At 40.0% G+C, this 18,426-nt stretch overlaps 1 protein-coding gene across 3 annotated transcripts in view; it reads left to right on the top strand.

The window, feature by feature from the left end:
* The window catches only part of kcnt2a (potassium channel, subfamily T, member 2a), a 743,558-nt gene that overhangs the window by 406,833 nt on the left and 318,299 nt on the right, over nucleotides 1-18,426 (top strand). For 2 of the 3 annotated variants that reach the window (XM_078218140.1, XM_078218139.1), the window contains exons 15-18: nucleotides 3,464-3,613; nucleotides 5,933-6,162; nucleotides 11,864-12,080; nucleotides 15,684-15,789. In XM_078218140.1, the coding sequence (XP_078074266.1) occupies nucleotides 3,464-3,613; nucleotides 5,933-6,162; nucleotides 11,864-12,080; nucleotides 15,684-15,789 (703 nt within the window). The remainder of the gene's footprint in view (nucleotides 1-3,463; nucleotides 3,614-5,932; nucleotides 6,163-11,863; nucleotides 12,081-15,683; nucleotides 15,790-18,426) is intronic. The other variant, XM_078218141.1, reaches the window with a different exon arrangement.

The raw sequence follows: 18,426 nt of genomic DNA, 5'->3' as shown, positions 1-18,426 counted from the left end.
GTAGCCAATGTTGTAATGGAGGAAATGTGTCAGCCAGTTTGCATATAGCAAACTCCCCTCCCAAAAATAACAGTGTTGTAATGACAAGGTAATTTGTTTTTGTGATGTTGATGGATTGATAAATATTAGACAGTCACTGCGGATAACTCCACAACTTTTCTTTGAGCTCACTTGAGATTTCAGATGGGTCCTTGGTTTAATGGCTGACCTGAAAGATGGCACCTCTGACAGTGCAGCAGCCTTTCTGCCAGGGACTGGGGTGTCAGCTCTGATTTTTATACTGCAGGTGTAGAGTGGGACTCAAATCCACAATCTTCTGACACAGAGGTGAGACTGCTATTAATTGAGCCACAGCTGACAACTAATACAAAAAGATATAATAGTCCAAGGTGTGTATTGTGCATGCCTACACAAAAGCAGCCACTGCATCCCAAATGTACTTTTGAGCATTGTGTGATATTCATCAATATAAATTCAGTTTAGTAGATTTAAAAAGGCACATCTTTTTGGTGATATCTTTAACTTTTTATGGCCATCTGCATTTGTTAGTTTATAATCCTCCAAGCTTCACCAGTGTTTCTATTTTAACCTCTGCATCAGGTATTGAGTACAAGCCCACATCAGAAACCTGAGTCTGTTATCACAGACATAATGTATTTGTTTTCTTATCGTATGTAATCTGTATGTTTTGTATAGAAAGAGGTGTATCTTTTATTACGCTTGGATTGTGAATTCCAATTAAGTTGGAGTAAGCAGTTAGCACTGCGCCAGGGACCCAGGTTAAATTCTGGCCTTGGGTGACTGTCTGTGTAGAGTTTGCACATTCTTCCCATGTCTGCGTGTGTTTCCTCCGGGAGCTCCGGTTTCCTCCCACAGTCCAAAGATGTGCGAGTTAGGTTGATTGGCCCTGATAAATTGCCCCTTAGTAGGATAAATGCATGAGGTTACGGGGATAGGGTCTGGGTGGGATTGTTGTTGGTGCAGGTTCAATGGGCCAAATGGTCTCCTTTTGTACCGTAGGGATTCTATGAAATAGTTCAGCAGCAAGCTTTGCTGAGTTTAACATAAAGGTTATTCATTCTCATATGCTTTCCCCAAATTAGATGCAATATCACACGTACTCTGTCTCACTCATTCACCCACAAACTCAAAGATTGGATACAAATGAAGGTCATACATTTTCACAGATTACAGTTTCTGATTTATATCTTCAGTTTTGAACACCACAGTCTTGTGGTCCTTTGAGTGGTTTGATGATTTAAAGTTGGAGTGAAGGTCTTTTAAAACAAAGATTTCACAGCAGGTTGTGATATTTCTTGCAGTCGAGTTGCTAAGAGGTTGGCCCTTAGGTGAACTTCAAACTAAAACAGGTTACGTATTCTGGCTGCCTGATGTGTTGCTGCTTGTTTTCAACCCTAGTTCACAGACTGTCTGAATTGATGCTTCTGATGGCTTTGGTGAAACTGCCTGAAAACAGCACATAGCTGATCTTTTAAACAGATGAATACAACCTGGCTATTTCCATGTGGCTTTTCCCAAGTTCAGAGTCTTTCACTCTGCGTGTTGATATAAGCTTTACGATTACCATTACCGGATTAGTGCTGCTTGATGATTTCATGACTTTCTATTATCATAGTATGGTGCCTTCCATTTCACAGTTTTATTGACAGCTCCATTGGTTATAAACTCTTTGATATGGAACGATGAACTCCAATGTTGCTTTTTATAATGGGCTTAAGAACTTGAATGAGATGTTTGTTTTTTATATGGATATAGTTGAAGAATGTAAATATAATTTTTTAAAATGTTTTTTGAAAGAGAAGTCTGCAATAAATAGTTAGAACTTTATTTAATCCCAGTATGGTTTCTGAGGTCTATCTGTAGTGGATACTGGGTTAGTTGGCATGGTGGGTGTAAGGAAAAAGAATGATGGCAGGGGGCATAGGTTTGTGCTAAATTGGCATAGAGGCTGTGAATGGCCATTGGGATAGATAGAAGTGAATAGTTGGTATGTAGGGTTTGAGGGGACAATTGAAGGATAGAGGAACATTGATTGGCATGGAGGGTATGAGGAACCATAGAGGTGGATGAAGAGGCATTGGTTGGTATGGAGGATATGAGGGGTTACAGGGTTGGGTGGAGGGTCATAGATTGGCATAGAGGCTTTGTGGAGCCGGGACTTTTCCTGATGCTGTGCTTCATCAAGGGCGTGAAAATCCAGGCTCAGTTGTCCAAATGATAACAAATATGCTAAATGAATTATTTTCTGTCTCCCTATAATGGAAGTTCAATTTTTATGGACAGAGGAAGGCATGGAATGGAATGCAATCCTCCAAAGAGGTTTAAAACCAGGCAAAAGTGAAGAAGCAATGCTATTGATAAAAATGTATTCTTGGGATATTGACGTCATTGGCAAAGTCAACAATTATTGTATCTCCAGTTGTCTTTGAGAAGGTGGTGGAGACCAGTCTTCTTCTTCACATTTGTTCTACATGGTGAATGTCCTCCCTCAATTACGTAGGAAGCTTCAGGATTTTAACATGGTGATGATGAAGTGTTGACAGAATGCCTTGGGACTTCAAGGGCAAATGGAGGTAATGGCACTTTTCAGGTCAAGATGACTTTTCATCAGTCTTCAATTAATGTCACAACAAGCACGTTTCAGGAGAGTCATTGGATAATGAATTAAAAAAGTAGAAAACATGCAAAAATATCAGCCAGTGAGTTTTACTGATCGTGATTAAATAGGTGAACTTCAAACTGAAACAGGTTACGTATTCTGGCTGCCTGATGTGTCGCTGCTTGTTTTCAACCCTAGTTCACAGACTGTCTGAATTGATGCTTCTGATGGCTTTGGTGAAACTGCCTGAAAACAGCACGTAGCTGATCTTTTAAACAGATAAATACAACCTGGCTATTTCCGTGTGGCTTTTCCCAAGTTCAGAGTCTTTCACTCTGCATGTTGATATAAGCTTCTCGATTACCATTACCGGATTAGTGCTGCTTGATGATTTACAGATTAAATAGGACTTCATATTATGGATTGTCTGTTGAAAATGAGATGACTGCTGGAAATCTGACATGTTTCTTGGTAGATAGTGATGCACAAATTAGGATAGATGTCATTTAATCTTTCATTTTGGTTTATAATTAAGTTTTTCAAACTGCGTATTACCTGTATAAATATGATTAGTAATTAACTGAAATATTTTACTTTAGATAATTAGGTTGTAATTCAGATGAGCAAGTATCAGAAATGAACTGATGGACTTCATGTGATCATTTTCAGATCAGCACCATGGGAGGCATTTAGGCAACTAACTGGAACTAAACAGACTCAAACCAGGTGAAATGCAAATATATCCGTGTATATGTGTCTAATAATGTTATTATTAAGCTGCTACCAATTTATAGTAGATTCTGAAACTATTTTCAGATATTTTTCTGCTGCTATATTTTTCAGGGATGGCCACCAATCCCATGAACAGTGGCAAAAGATGTATGGCAAGTGCTCAGGCAATGAAGTCTATCACATTAAGATGGAAGAAAGCACATTCTTCACAGAGTATGAGGGGAAGAGCTTTACTTATACTTCCTTTCATGCACACAAAAAGTGAGAATTTTAATCATCGCCCTTTTGAAAGTGCAATATTTGTTTTGCTTAGTTTGGTAACTTCCAACCAGTACATATTTCATATTTCATACAAATATAGAACAGGAGTAGCCATTGAGCTGCTTGGGCTTCCTCTGCGATTTGGTAAGATCATGGATGATCTAATTTTGTCTCAATTCTCTACTCTCTTATAACTGTTGACTCCCTTGTTAATCAATTATCTATCCAATCAACCTTAAAAATACTTGATGTCCCTGTCTGGGGAAAAGACTTCCAAGCATTTACAATCCACTCAGAGAAAAAATAATATCTTCATCTCTCTCTTAAATGGGAGACCTCTTATTTTTAAACTTTGTTTCTTAGGTCTAGTATCTCTCAAAGAGGGAGTATCCTCTAAGTATCCATCCTGTCAATTCCCCTCAAGATCTTCTATGTTTCAGTAAGATCACTTCTCATTCTTCTACAGTCCAGTGGATACAGGCCTAACCTTTCCAACCGTTCCTCATAAGATAACTCAGGAATCATTAAGTGAACCTTCTATAAATTGGTTCTAATACAATGCTATCCTTTCTTGGGTAAGGAGACCAAAGCTGTACACAGTACTCCAGATGTGGTCTCACCAGTGCCCCATCTCAAAACATCCCTACTTTTATACTTGATTCCCCTTAGAATAAATGCCAACATTCCATTTGCTTTCCTAATCACTTTCCTAATAATCTAATCTCCTTAGATGCTTGTTACACTCCAAGCCAACTGGTCTCACTGGAATTCTGGCTTTCATACAAGGGTTTCCAAACTCCACCCTCGAAAACACACACTGTAGAATTTTCTCCCAAACAGGGCTTTCTCTTGGATGCCTTCACCAAGGATTCATTTCTAGGATTTCAATCTCTCCTTTCAGTATTCCTGTTCTATGGATTGTCACATGTATTCAAGCTTCCACACGATCTCTCAGGTATCCAGTCATGCCAACAGAACATTGCTGCTTCACAGGCAATATTAAGACGTCACTCAACTTTTGATTTACTTCTAATGTCTGGCTTCTTGCTTTAAATCTGTGTTTTGTGGCTGTCTTTTTAACTTGGAGCACTTTCTCTGCATTTTACTTTAACATTACCTATAGGACCTTGTTCAACTTTTGTTCTTTGTTCCTTTAACTTAATTGCCCTTCTGAGACATACTTTTTGTCCCAGCTCCCCAGTTTCTGGACTTTGTTCTTTTGGGAAAAAATACTTTGCACTTGCTGTTTTTTATTAAATATCCAAGAGGAAAATTGAAACTTTAATACTGCTGAACATAATGACCAACAAGAAAAATGTGCTGCAGATACAGACACTTATCAAGGAATTCACTGAGGAAAGCAACATAATCTCTCTACATCTTAAATTAAATCCAGTAACTTTGATTAGACTACCAGGAAATGCAAGAAACGAAGAAAGAAAGACTTGCATTCATATACCATCTTTCACAACTGCAGGATATCCTAAAGTGCTATACAACCAATCAAATATTTCTGTAGTGCAATCACTGTTACAGTGAAGGAAATGTACTAATCAATGTACGCACTAGATTCCACAAACAGCATTGTTATCACATGTGATCATCATTACTGGATAATCTGTTTTTGTGATGTTAATCATGGGATAAATATTAGCCAGGGCACTGGGGCTCAGTTTCACAACCTCAGTTTCTTATTTGTCATGTGAAATAATTGTGCACTACTGTGAAAAATACTGGAACACAAAGTTGCCAGGTACATGAACAGACATATGTCCTACCCATTATGTGTGTGTGTGTACTCAAGGTACACACACTGTACTCAAATTGATTGTGTTTTTTTAATTAAGTGGGTACATACAATTTAATTTCATTTTTCTGAGCTCCACATTTGGTTTCCCGCTGATCATATTTATCTTGACATAAAATTTTCTTTTGTTCATCTCACCTATTGTATCTAAGAATATTTCCTTTCACACACGCCCTTTGAAAGCTTGGGATGCAATTTTCCATTACCTCCATTACTAGAATTAATGGCCTTTTTTCTTTTGGGAATATCTTGAATCTAATTGCAAAACAAATTACTCGAATATCAAATTCTACAAAGCTTTAAGCAACCTAACTTTAATAAGCAAAACAATTTTAGTCAAGCTTTTTGCCAAAGAGATGTCGGTTTGTATGTAACCTTAAATCTTAGGGTTCAATGTTTCAATTCTTTGAAAGAAAATAGAAGGAGCAGTTAAAATGTGCACGGGAAAGTAATTTGTACTTGTGAGCATGAATCCCATGATCTTTTGAACATCTTCTTATGATCATCTTTAGGTATGGAGCCTGCCTGATTGGTGTGAAGAGGGAAGAGAACAAAAATATTTTGCTTAATCCAGGACCTCAGTATATCATGAGTTCCACAGACATCTGTTTTTATATTAACATTACCAAGGAAGAAAACTCAGCTTTTATAAAGCAAAATGAACAAAGCATAAATAGTATATCAAATACTATATATCATGGAGCTTCCAGATTACCTGTTCACAGCATCATTGCTAGTATGGGTAAGCACAGCAATCAATGCAATCTACTGCTAATTGATCATTATAAATGCACGCTCCCTTGCTGAATTAGTTGGTTAATAAGGTAAACAGCTGAGCCCAACTGGTCTAGAAATTTTAATCCATGGTCTGATCTCTGTTAGGATGGCAGCCAAGATATTTAGTACTTTGGAAGAATGCTACGCCAGTCATTCATTGTGTGTTGCCATGTAAATTAACCAACAATGATGAGTTGAAAATTATCCCACCTGTCTAAACGATTAAAATATTTCAATCACATTCATGCCATTGGGTGACGGTTTCGAAAGAATACGTTGAAGTGAATCTGGTGGCAATTGGAAGAGTTTTCAATGGGCTAATTGCTCAGTGGGTAGTGTGGTATTAAACCACACAGATCAGAAGGGACATGGTTTGCTAAATTGGCACATATCAGGCAGGACAGCAGTTGGAACACTACCATTGTCTCAGTGCTGAACCAGAAATAGAGCTGAAGAACAGCCAGGATTCATTCTCCTGCATGCTGTTCAGTGATCCCTGATGAAATATGTCGATGCTGGCTGTGGTGCCTTCCCTGATAAATAATCTGTCACATGCTTACTTGGATGACATTGGTGAAGGATTGCTGGTGCCTATGGAATGGTAGCCAAGCAGAGATTATTGCCTTCAAATTAATTAAGATCACATAATGAATTAATTATACTGATATATGATGGATTACAGATATATTACTGGATCACAGGTCTATTACTACTTTTTTTTAAAAAATGCTCCGTTCCAAACATATGCCTAAGCTTTTTGCAGACAGTTTTCTGTCATTGTTGCTAGGTTTGCCATTTCATAAACTTAGCAGGTATTCTGCCTGGTGTCAATTGAAATACAGAAACTTACAAATTACAGATCATAGACACTCAGCAGGAAAATTTCTTTGGCTACAATTTCCAGTGAGCAGTTACAGGCATTTGAAGAGATTCTACTGTCTATAACTGTGCCACTGACTTTACTAGGTAATGATTGTGGAGACTGGGTTGATTGGTCAACCACGGGGGTTGAGTCTGCGCTGCAGGATTGCCGACTGCTTTAAATTACTGTTGCTGTCCTGCAAAAACAAATCAACCGTCCAATATAAATGCAGTAGCAGTATTTGATGAAATAGCTATTCTCTGATCCCAGGAGCATGCATGTAATTTTACATTGAAATTGGGTTTGCGGCATATATTTGAATATATGCAAATGTACTGGGAACAATTCTGTGACAAATTAGAAATTTAAGCAAATAAAAAATATTAACAGTGGATCATACAAAGATGTTACATGTTGATTTTCAGCTCAGGAATGCCTCATAAATGGAGCCTAACCAAACAAAATATGAACAATAGCCATTTACTCTGCATCTCCATTCATTATGTGCACTTCTAGTGGGAATCTGTACTTACGCAGTGAGGTCCTGTCACAAACAGCTGCAAGCTTTGTTTTAAGATTATACTGGGATGCCATAATTTTGCCCATATGAATTGTGTATCTGGAGATGCTTTTGAATGGAAAAGTGTAGTGAGTAAATGAAATGTACGCTTTTCAGTTATTTTCAAGGTATTTTGCTGTTTAGTTTTGGCTAACAGTCATTATGTTAAATGTTACCTCGAAGAGCAGCAATGAGTTAACCATGTTGGTGTGGGACTCTTCAGGACAGCAGGTTTCCTTCACTAAGGGATAGCAATGAACCAGCTGGATTATCACTTTTATGATTAACTGCTTTTTAATCACCATATTTCTAAGATGAAAAAATTACCACAAAAAGATCTGAACTCAGAGGCCTGAATTCTTTGACCTTGCCTGTGGCTGGATTTTTCCGGTCCTGCTGCTGTGATTGGAGATTTTGGCTGAGCACCAAATTCTCTGTACTCACTGGTAGCGATAGCGGGGTGTGCGTGACCAGCCAGATTCTCTGGATTACTCGTCCAGCAACACATCCACAATGCTACAGTGGTATAATATTGGGCTTGGATGATGCTTTGGATCCAGTGAATGACTAAGAATCAAAGGAAGGCTATACAGACTATAGTTGTAATAATCATTCACAGTAAGCATTCAGGATGCTTTGTGTTGAGCATGAGAGGCAAAATAAAGTTATCTTTGTGCCATACATTTGGTATTAATGCAAAATCCAATAGGTTATCCTATCTTGCATGACCTTGAGGTCATTACACCACCGAAGCTAGATGCACAATGCAATTTAAATTGGTGTTCACCACCCTTTTTACACCGAAACAGTTAATCTGGGTACTCGGCAGCTTTCTCTGGAACACTTGCTTCACTAATCTTTATTAGCCCCATCTGAAGATATTGGTCATCCTGTAGAAAACACAACTCAAAACAGACCAAAGTTTTCATCATGCTACATCAACAAAATTAGATATGCTGTTGAACTGCAGCATGCAATTTCCTTATCACAGCAGGATTCAACCAATGAATATTTATTAGGTTGATCCCAGTTGGGATAGGAAGGTTGGTGGTCAGTTGCCTGACTTGCCCCAAATCAATGGTTCTATTTGGAAAATCCATACAGGAACTTCTTGGGATGTTACAGGATGTTACTTTTTTTTCGCACGATTGTGGCATACTTGATCTATAGCTAATTGAAGTTATTGTTGCAGTCTATGATTCAAGTATTTTACTCAGAAAAACAATGGGTCAGATTATGATAAAAATAAACCGATGTCTAAATGTCACACATTGCTATGAATACACATAACAACCAAAAGCTTGTGGCAAGGAAGAGAGAGAGTCCATGAATTGTGAATTGCCACAGGTTGCTGGCTGACTTGTGTCATTCTGCTGTTCATAGAATCATAGAATCCCTACAGTGCAGAAGAGGCCATTCGGCCCATCGAGTCTGCACTGACCACAATCCCACCCACGCCCTATCCCCAAAACCCAATTTATTTATCCTGCCAACCACCTGACGCGTAAGGGGCAATTTAACATGACCAACCAACCTAATCCGCACATCTTTGGACTGTGGGAGGAAACCCACACAGACACTGGGATAACGTGCAGATTCTGCAGAGACAGTGACCTGAAGCTGAAATTGAACCCGGATCCCTGGTGCTGTGAGGCAGCAGTGAACAAAGAACAATACAGCACAGGAACAGGCCCTTCGGCCCTCCAAGCCCGTGCCGCTCCCTGGTCCAAACTAGACCATTCTTTTGTATCCCTCCATTCCTACTCCGTTCATATGGCTATCTAGATAAGTCTTAAACGTTCCCAGTGTGTCCGCCTCCACCACCCTGCCTGGCAGCGCATTCCAGGCCCCCACCACCCTCTGTGTAAAATATGTCCTTCTGATATCTGTGTTAAACCTCCCCCCTTCACCTTGAACCTATGACCCCTCGTGAACGTCACCACCGACCTGGGGAAAAGCTTCCCACCGTTCACCCTATCTATGCCTTTCATAATTTTATACACCTCTATTAAGTCTCCCCTCATCCTCCGTCTTTCCAGGGAGAACAACCCCAGTTTACCCAATCTCTCCTCATAACTGAGCCCCTCCATACCAGGCAACATCCTGGTAAACCTCCTCTGTACTCTCTCCAAAGCCTCCACGTCCTTCTGGTAGTGTGGCGACCAGAACTGGACGCAGTATTCCAAATGCGGCCGAACCAACGTTCTATACATCTGCAACATCAGACCCCAACTTTCATACTCTATGCCCCGTCCTATAAAGGCAAGCATGCCATATGCCTTCTTCACCACCTTCTCCACCTGTGACGTCACCTTCAAGGATCTGTGGACTTGCACACCCAGGTCCCTCTGCATATCTACACCCTTTATGGTTCTGCCATTTATCGTATAGCTCCTCCCTACATTATTTCTTCCAAAATGCATCACTTCGCATTTATCTGGATTGAACTCCATCTGCCATTCCTTTGCCCAAATTTCCAGCCTATCTATATCCTTCTGTAGCTTTTGACAATGCTCCTCACTATCTGCAAGTCCTGCCAATTTTGTGTCGTCCGCAAACTTACTGATCACCCCAGTTACACCTTCTTCCAGATCATTTATATAAATCACAAACAGCAGAGGTCCCAATACAGAGCCCTGCGGAACACCACTAGTCACAGGCCTCCAGCCGGAAAAAGACTCTTCCACTACCACCCTCTGTCTTCTGTGACCAAGCCAGTTCTCCACCCATCTAGCCACCTCCCCCTTTATCCCATGAGATCCAACCTTTTTCACCAGCCTACCATGAGAGACTTTGTCAAACGCTTTACTAAAGTCCATATAGACGACATCCACGGCCCTTCCCTCGTCAACCATTCTGGTCACTTCTTCAAAAAACTCCACCAGGTTAGTGAGGCATGACCTCCCTCTCACAAAACCATGCTGACTATTGTTAATGAGTTTATTCCTTTCTAAATGCGCATACATTCTATCTCTAAGAATCCTCTCCAACAACTTTCCCACCACGGACGTCAAGCTCACCGGCCTATAATTACCCGGGTTATCCTTCCTACCCTTCTTAAATAACGGGACCACATTAGCTATCCTCCAATCCTCTGGGACCTCACCTGCGTCCAGTAACAAGACAAAGATTTGCATCAGAGGCCCAGCGATTTCATCTCTCATCTCCCTGAGCAGCCTTGGATAGATTCCATCAGGTCCTGGGGATTTGTCAGTCTTTATATTCTCTAACAAACCTCACACTTCCTCCCTTGTAATGGAGATTTTCTCCAACGGTTCAACACTCCCCTCCGAGACACTCCCAGTCAACACATCCCTCTCCTTTGTGAATACCGACGCAAAGTATTCATTTGGGATCTCCCCTACTTCTTTGGGCTCCAAGCATAATTCCCCACTTTTGTCCCTGAGAGGTCCGATTTTTTTCCCTGACAACCCTTTTGTTCCTAACGTATGAATAAAATGCCTTGGGATTCTCCTTAATGCTAACTACTGTGCCACCATGCCGGTGTGTAAAAATGGTATCTGACACTGAACACCACCCCCTCTTCCCCACCCCCCATCATGATTCTCATGAGGTTCCTGGATTAGTGCATTAATTGCCCATTACACGTGCAACTGAAACTTACGTCTAACAATTGTCAGCCTAAGTGCGCTTTTAATAGTATGATAATTGTGAATGACTGCCAACTACTCTTCAACCTCTCTTGCCCAGAAATCTCACTCTTTCAAGTTGTAGATTTAGAACTGCTGATTTTTTTTTTGTATGGCCTTTTCCTTTGTTTCTTTCTCTTTCTCTTAATTCAATATCTCTTTCCCTTTTATTTCCCTTTCTGCACTATATTTGACATCTAAGTTACTAGCACTATTTCATTCTCCTTCTCAGGCCTTTCTCTGAATATTTTATCATCCTATTATCTCATTGGTTAAGGGGGTACACTGTTTGTTCCATTTTTCACCAATGTCCCTAATATCTTGTTGCCTTTGCTATGCCATTATCAGCTCACATTTCCAGTAACTTTGTGGGCAAAATAAAAGCTAAATGTGCAGGCCTAACTAAGATATCGCACTCCACCATCTGGCCCAGCATCATCAATGCATTACATATCAAATCTGACAGAATTGCCAAATTATGCCATCTTATGATCATTTAAGATTATCATGAGATCAACATGTACACTATACAAAAACTTTAATGATCAATATTAATGTATTTGTCAGTTGTTTTAATATTATTCATTACTTTTAGGCACAGTAGCCATAGACCTCCAAGATACAAGGTGTAGACCTGCAGCTGGTCCTACCTTGACTCTTCCTTCAGGTGGAGGTAAAGAAAGTAGAAGGCCCAGTATTGCTCCTGTTTTAGAAGTAGCAGATGTTTCATCTATTCAAGCCTGTGACCTCCTAAGTGACCACTCAGAGGATGAAACGAATCATTCTGATGAGGAAGCATCATCAGCACCTGAGTAAGATTCTGAGTTTTGAAATGTGTGGTTTGGTTTTACTAATTATATTTGAATTGGTATTATTTAACTGAAGGCTAAATGTGTTTTTTAAAGGAAAGTGGTGAGCTATGTATATGAAAATTTGTCAGTTAGCATATTGGACTGGTTAACATAAACTAATATTTGATATTCTCATTATGGAAAAAGCATAGTATTAACTAATATGTCTCTTTTTGCATACCGCTGGTATAAAATAAATCGGTCACTAATTCTTCTGTTAATTCACAGCAGCTATTCTGTAGCCTGGGCCTATTCAGTTCTTCCATATCTTGAAACTATGTAGAAGGGGATGTTGCAAATAGAAATGTTGCATGTTCTGTTTACAACTATCAAATACACTTCAAATCATCAACTGCAAATGCAAATAAACATACGTATTCACATATAACTGGGCATGGTGCAATTTGTACAGTTTAGAACATAATCAGAATCAAACAGCTCAATATTGCATTAATAATTGAAGTATAGAATCGCTTCTAATTAGTCATGTGCCCAGGATTAGCTCTATCCAGTTTAGCAAGCTTACAACTGGATTATATAAACACAGCAACAAATATTGGTTAGAATCACAATTTGTTTCCCAGATTTAAATGGTAGCATCTTGCGCCCATGTGATGATCTCACTGAGAAAGACTGATAGTTTCAGCCTTTTAGTGTTCTCACAAAAGGCATCAAAGCTATTACAGTCATTAGCTAAACTATCAGACATGCTGGGGAGCTATGGTAAGGAAAGCTTTTCCTCGCAGGGAGTCTTGCTTCACTTCTAACCAGTGACTTGACTGTGTCTTCAGCATCCCGATGAGTCATTTTCTCCTTTGATGTGGAAGCAAAGGAAACAACATTCTGCACATTTCAGACAAAGGGACAAATTATTTTTACGTGTGAGTAACAGAAGGATTAACAATTTATCATGAAGAGAAAAAATTGAACACCTGACTCAAATTTTTATTGGGAGATATTTGCCCACCGCGTCATTTTTAAATTTAAATGAATCTCTCTCCTTTTAACTCACTTCGAAACCTCATCTGGCCAATATTAATTATGGCCCAGATTTTTCTGGGGAGGAAGAACTACTTCATAAATCTCCACAAGTTTGGGGGACAATATGTGCCACTCTACTGTTAGTCCCACCAAACCTCCCAGTGAGCTTCAAGAAATTGCTGCATTTGCACATTCATTGCCAATTAAACAAGCTGCAGAAAATTAGGTTTGTGTTAGTAACTTCTTAATGACAAGATTTCAGTTCCTGCATTGTGACTGTATCTGGAGCGGAGATTTTTTTAAATTTTAAATTAGTTTTTTTCTTCTTCCCTTCTGTTTTGGTCTTTTGTTTTCAATTCTTAATTGAATCTTCCTTTCTCTTTCCGTTCTTGACTCTCTGTTGTTCTCATTTCTTTTTCAGTCCTGAAATCTCATTGGTGAAGGTGATGGATTGTTGTGTCTCATCATTCACCAGTGTCCCAGTGCCCTGTTGTCCTCACTGCACTGTTATCAGATTGCATTTCCAGGAACTTGCAGGGCCAAACTTTTTTTTCGAGCTGTTAGAATAAAAGTCTTATCTTGACCGGGCACTTTGGGATGTCTCTATCTAATGAAAAGACTTTTCGCACTATTATTCTAATATAAATTGGATAGACAAACTTGTTCTACAGGCTTGCACCAGTGCCTCTCTTATATGGATTGGTCCTTCTAATATAATTTTTTTTATGGCGACAAAATACCTAACCTGCACTCAGCATACTTAAATCCTAGAACCTTGCAGCAAGGGGATGGGGGGTGGGGGTGCAATTCAGCCCATCATGCCTCTACTAGTCTTTGGCAAGAGTTGTCCAATTTAATCCCACAATCCTGCAAGTAGCCTTTTAGAGGCTGCTGTGGAATTTGATGTCACTGTTTTTCAGGTAGTGCTTTTCAGATCTTCAGAACCCTTTGTGTGACGAAATTTCTCTGCATTTCCCTTCTAATTCTTCCACCAGTTATTTTAAAGCTATGACTGCTGGTTATTGAACTACTTGTCGGAGGAAATTGTTTTTCTTTATTTGCTTTATCAGAGAGGCCTTCATAATTTTAAATACTTCTGCAAGGTCTCTCCTTCATTTTCCATGATTTAGGGCAGATTAATTCTCAGCTTCAATCTTGCCACGTAACTGAACTCCATCATCCCTGTTATCATCCTGGTAAATCTCCCTTGCACCCTCTCCAAGGTGTTAACATCCTTCCTACAATGTGATGTCCAGAATTATATGTAATACTTCAGCTGAGGCCTAATCCAAGATTTGTAAAGGTTTAACATGACTTTCTGCTTTTGTATTCACTGACGAGAATTTGGCAAAGTGGCAGTTCTGGCCAGAAAACTGGTATGGAACTCTCCAACTCCACTGGCCTGTTTTCTTGCCAGATCTTAATCCTTTAACTGCAAAAAAAGAGTGGCCAGGGTGCACCTTAGTCTGGTAAGGTGGGGGCCCTTAGAACCGGGACCCAGCTCCACTGAGATTGGAGCACCATTTTTAAAGGACAGAGAAACAAATATTTATCTCTCCCACCCCCTCTCCAATATGGAGGTACCTGTGCCCTGTGCCCCCCCTCATCATCACTGGCATTCTCCATCCCCCCCCCCTCCCCTTAATCGGCGACACCCTACCCCTTCCAAACCGATTATCACTGGCACCCCCCCCCCCCCCCCCCCCCCCCATTATCCCCAGCAATCCCCACACATCACCCCCCGATCATCACCAGCATCTCCTCACTTCCCCATCATCTCTGGCATCCCCATCCCTTTCTGTGTCTGCTTCATACCTCACCAAAAATGGATGAGTCCCTGCACGTGACACTTCCCCTTAGAGCCCGCCCCAGCATTGTCCCCGGCACAGTACGGCACTGTCGGGGGCTATATTGATCTATGCACCCCTGGAGAGATACCTTTGACAGGTTCACGTCTGGGTGACCCTGGGTGACGTTACATTGGTGAGGTATGAAAATCTCGTGGTTGGAATAGTAAAGGAGTTGGTAAACTCCTGGATGATTACTCTAAACGCCAAATAATGATAATGGAAATTGAGAGGCAAATCTATTGGAAAATATAGTAAGAGGACATGCCCCTACGCTACACTGCTAAATGTTCTTCTGTTTCTCTATACAGCTGCATCTCTCATGTTGCCTTGGATTTGCTTCTGACTGTACTGCCCTGAGGAGTTTTTCTCATTTTCTCATTGGATCATTGAATAATCCTTTAATGTAACATATTTGATTCTTTTTAAAAAGTAAACTAAACTTAATGGCTATTTGTTAACATAATAAACATGATTTAAAACAATTCCTTGAGCATTTACTGTAAAGTATACCATAAGAATTTCACTTGCAGCATGTAAGTATCAGTATTGCGCTGCACATAACACCGAGTTTTATTTACCAGATACAACAGGATTTGATATAAACAGGAGCACGAGTTGCTTATTCACTCACATTCAGCACATTGGCACATAAAATAGATTTCTAGAAAAAAATGAGGGGCTTAGGAATGCTTTAGATTCCCAATTTAAAAATGATTGACTTTATCTGTTTTAGGTATGTTAAAGGATATCCTCCAAACTCGCCTTATATTGGAAGCTCTCCAACCTTGTGCCACCTACTGCCAGAGAAAGTCCCATTCTGCTGTCTCAGATTAGATAAGGTATGAATTCAGGTGCTGTTTTTCATCTCTGCAAAGCCATTACGGAACATATTTATTTCATAAATAGAGCACCAGGAATGTTTTTCTTTTTTAAAAAAAAAGATGTTTTTATACAGACATTTGCAAAGTCAGGTACATGCCAGTTTGAAATAGTCAGAAAAACCAATTTTTCTGCTATCTCACAATTTATCCACTATTGTTAACAGTTCAGCAGCAAATAGAAATACCGTAGATTATATGTTGACCCAGTGTATAAGATGCATGACTCCATTCTCTTGGAATCAAAATTCATGTTTAGTCCTATGCTTGGCGTATAAGTCAGTTCCTCTCCCGATATCCTGCTAAGAAATGCTACTCTTATTCGGAGTTGGGCTTCGACTTTTCACCTCAGGAATGCATGTTTTATTCATCTTACAAGTCAGCACATGGGATCAACTCGACAATACAGGCTGTGTTGCATGGGAGTTTAACAGAAATGGGTCCCCCTAGCAAAAAGTATTAAGTATAAAGCTAGTTTCAAGCTAAAAGTCACTGTGATAACCCCCACGAGGAATTGCTGATTGATCTCCCTGTTGGGCTTGTTGAGTATGTGTTCCCCTGGTAACAGGCAGTGGACCACCCAGCTGGAGCAGATATCCACTCCATCTGACAAAGGAGCAGCGCTCCGAAAGCTAATGGCATTTGCTAGCAAATAAACCTGTTGGACTTTAACCTGGTGTTGTTAAAACTCTTACTGTGTTTACCCCAGTCCAACGCCGGCATCTCCACATCTGATCTTGAGAAGCATTTGTTGGGATGGACCCTCAAAAACTGTCAGAATCGTTGCATCATCACAAGAAATATGTATATCTGTACTTGGGTGCATTAAGGCCATATCAAACCATCAACCCAGCAAAAAGTTTGAAGCAACAGCTAGTTGTTGTAGCCATTTTATGGAATGAAAATGCCAAGTATTACGGCAGAAAGAGAAATGTCTATGGATGTTATCTATATGGACTTCTGGAAGGCTTTTGATAAAGTTCTGCATAAAAATCTGTTAATTGAGGGAAAAATACTGACATGGCTGGGAAATTGATTGAATGGCAGGCAACAGAAAGTTGGGATAATGGGTAGGTACTCAAATTGGTGGGATGTGATTAGTGGTGTTGCACAAGGATCTGTGTTTGGATTTCAATTGTTCACAATATTTGATCATGACTTGGACAATGGCATAGAAAGTCATACATCTTGTTTGCTGATGACACAAAGTTAGGCGGCATTGTGGACAGTGTAGAAGTTAGCATAAAATTATGAAGGGATATTGATAGACTAGGTGAATGGGCAAAACTCTGGCAGATGGATTTCAATTCAAGCAAGTGAGAGTTATTCTCATTTTGGAATGAAAATGTTAGCTCAGAGTACTCTCTAGATGGTATGAAGTAAAATACTGTAGATGTCCAAAGAGACTTGGGGGTTTAGGTGCGTAGATCTTTAAAAGGCCACGTACCAGTTCAGAAAATAATCAAGAAAGCTAATGGAATGCTGGCCTTTATAGATAGAGGACAGGAACATAAGAATACAGAAGTTATGCTGCAGCTTTACAAAGCCCTGGTTAGATCCCATGTGGAATACTGAGAGCAGATCTGGGCACCACACCTGAGGAAGGATATATTGGCCTTGGAGGGAGAGCAGCGTAGTTTTACGAGAATGATGCCTGGATTTCAGGAGCTTAATTGTCAGGAGAGATCATACAAATGAGACAGGGAGATCAATCAGCAATTCCTCATGAGGGTTATCACAGTGACTTTTAGCTTGAAACTAGCTTTAGAATTTAGAAAGTTAAGGGGTGATCTGATTGAAGTCTTCAAGATACTAACAGGAAAAGACAGAGCAGATAAAGATAAACTGTTTCCACTCGTTGGAAATTCTAGAACTAAGGAGCATAGTCTAAAAATTAGGGCCAGATCTTTTGAGGGAGGGGGGGGGGGGAGGTTAGTTGGGGAAGGGGGAGTACATGCTGACTCGGATCACAGGGTGGGGAGGAGGTTACTTTTTGCTTTGATTGTGGCTCTCTTTAAAATGGTGCCCTGATCTCAGTGCAGCCAGGCTTTGCCAGCGCATTGAGGCCTCGCTCCCCTGACATGTTGACGTGAAACATACCCAGCTGTTTTTTTTGTGACAGTGTGGCAAGATCTCCAAAGAAACATGCTGTTTTTTCTCACCGGTATCAACACTCTGCCATTTTTTGGTAAGAGTTCCCCTTGTGTTTCTCAGAGTGTGAGTAACAAGAATCAGCGATTTAATAAGCTAATTCCATGCCTAAGGAACCTGAGCTAAATTAATCACCCTCCTGAGTCCTTATCGAAGTGTAGAATATATTAGCAATATCTTTTAGGTCCTCCATTGGTGCAGTTTCAAATTCCTTACCTGTTGTTGGTTCCCTAAATGTTACATTATCTCAATGGATTCTAATTTATGCATAGTTCACCTGGTACACACATCTAGGTCGGAAATGATCAGTTTCTACCAACTAGCAATACGTACAGGCATTTTCTATTTTTGTCACCTTCCTGTAATATCTTTTATGTTAGAACTTTTTTTAATCAGGAGTCAAGATTTTGTCAGTGACAATAAATTAAAATTCATTTGACATTAGGA

The sequence above is a fragment of the Mustelus asterias genome, chromosome 8 (genome assembly GCF_964213995.1).
Source record: "Mustelus asterias chromosome 8, sMusAst1.hap1.1, whole genome shotgun sequence".
NCBI lineage: Eukaryota > Metazoa > Chordata > Chondrichthyes > Carcharhiniformes > Triakidae > Mustelus > Mustelus asterias.
This window is presented reverse-complemented; position numbering and strand designations above follow the sequence as displayed.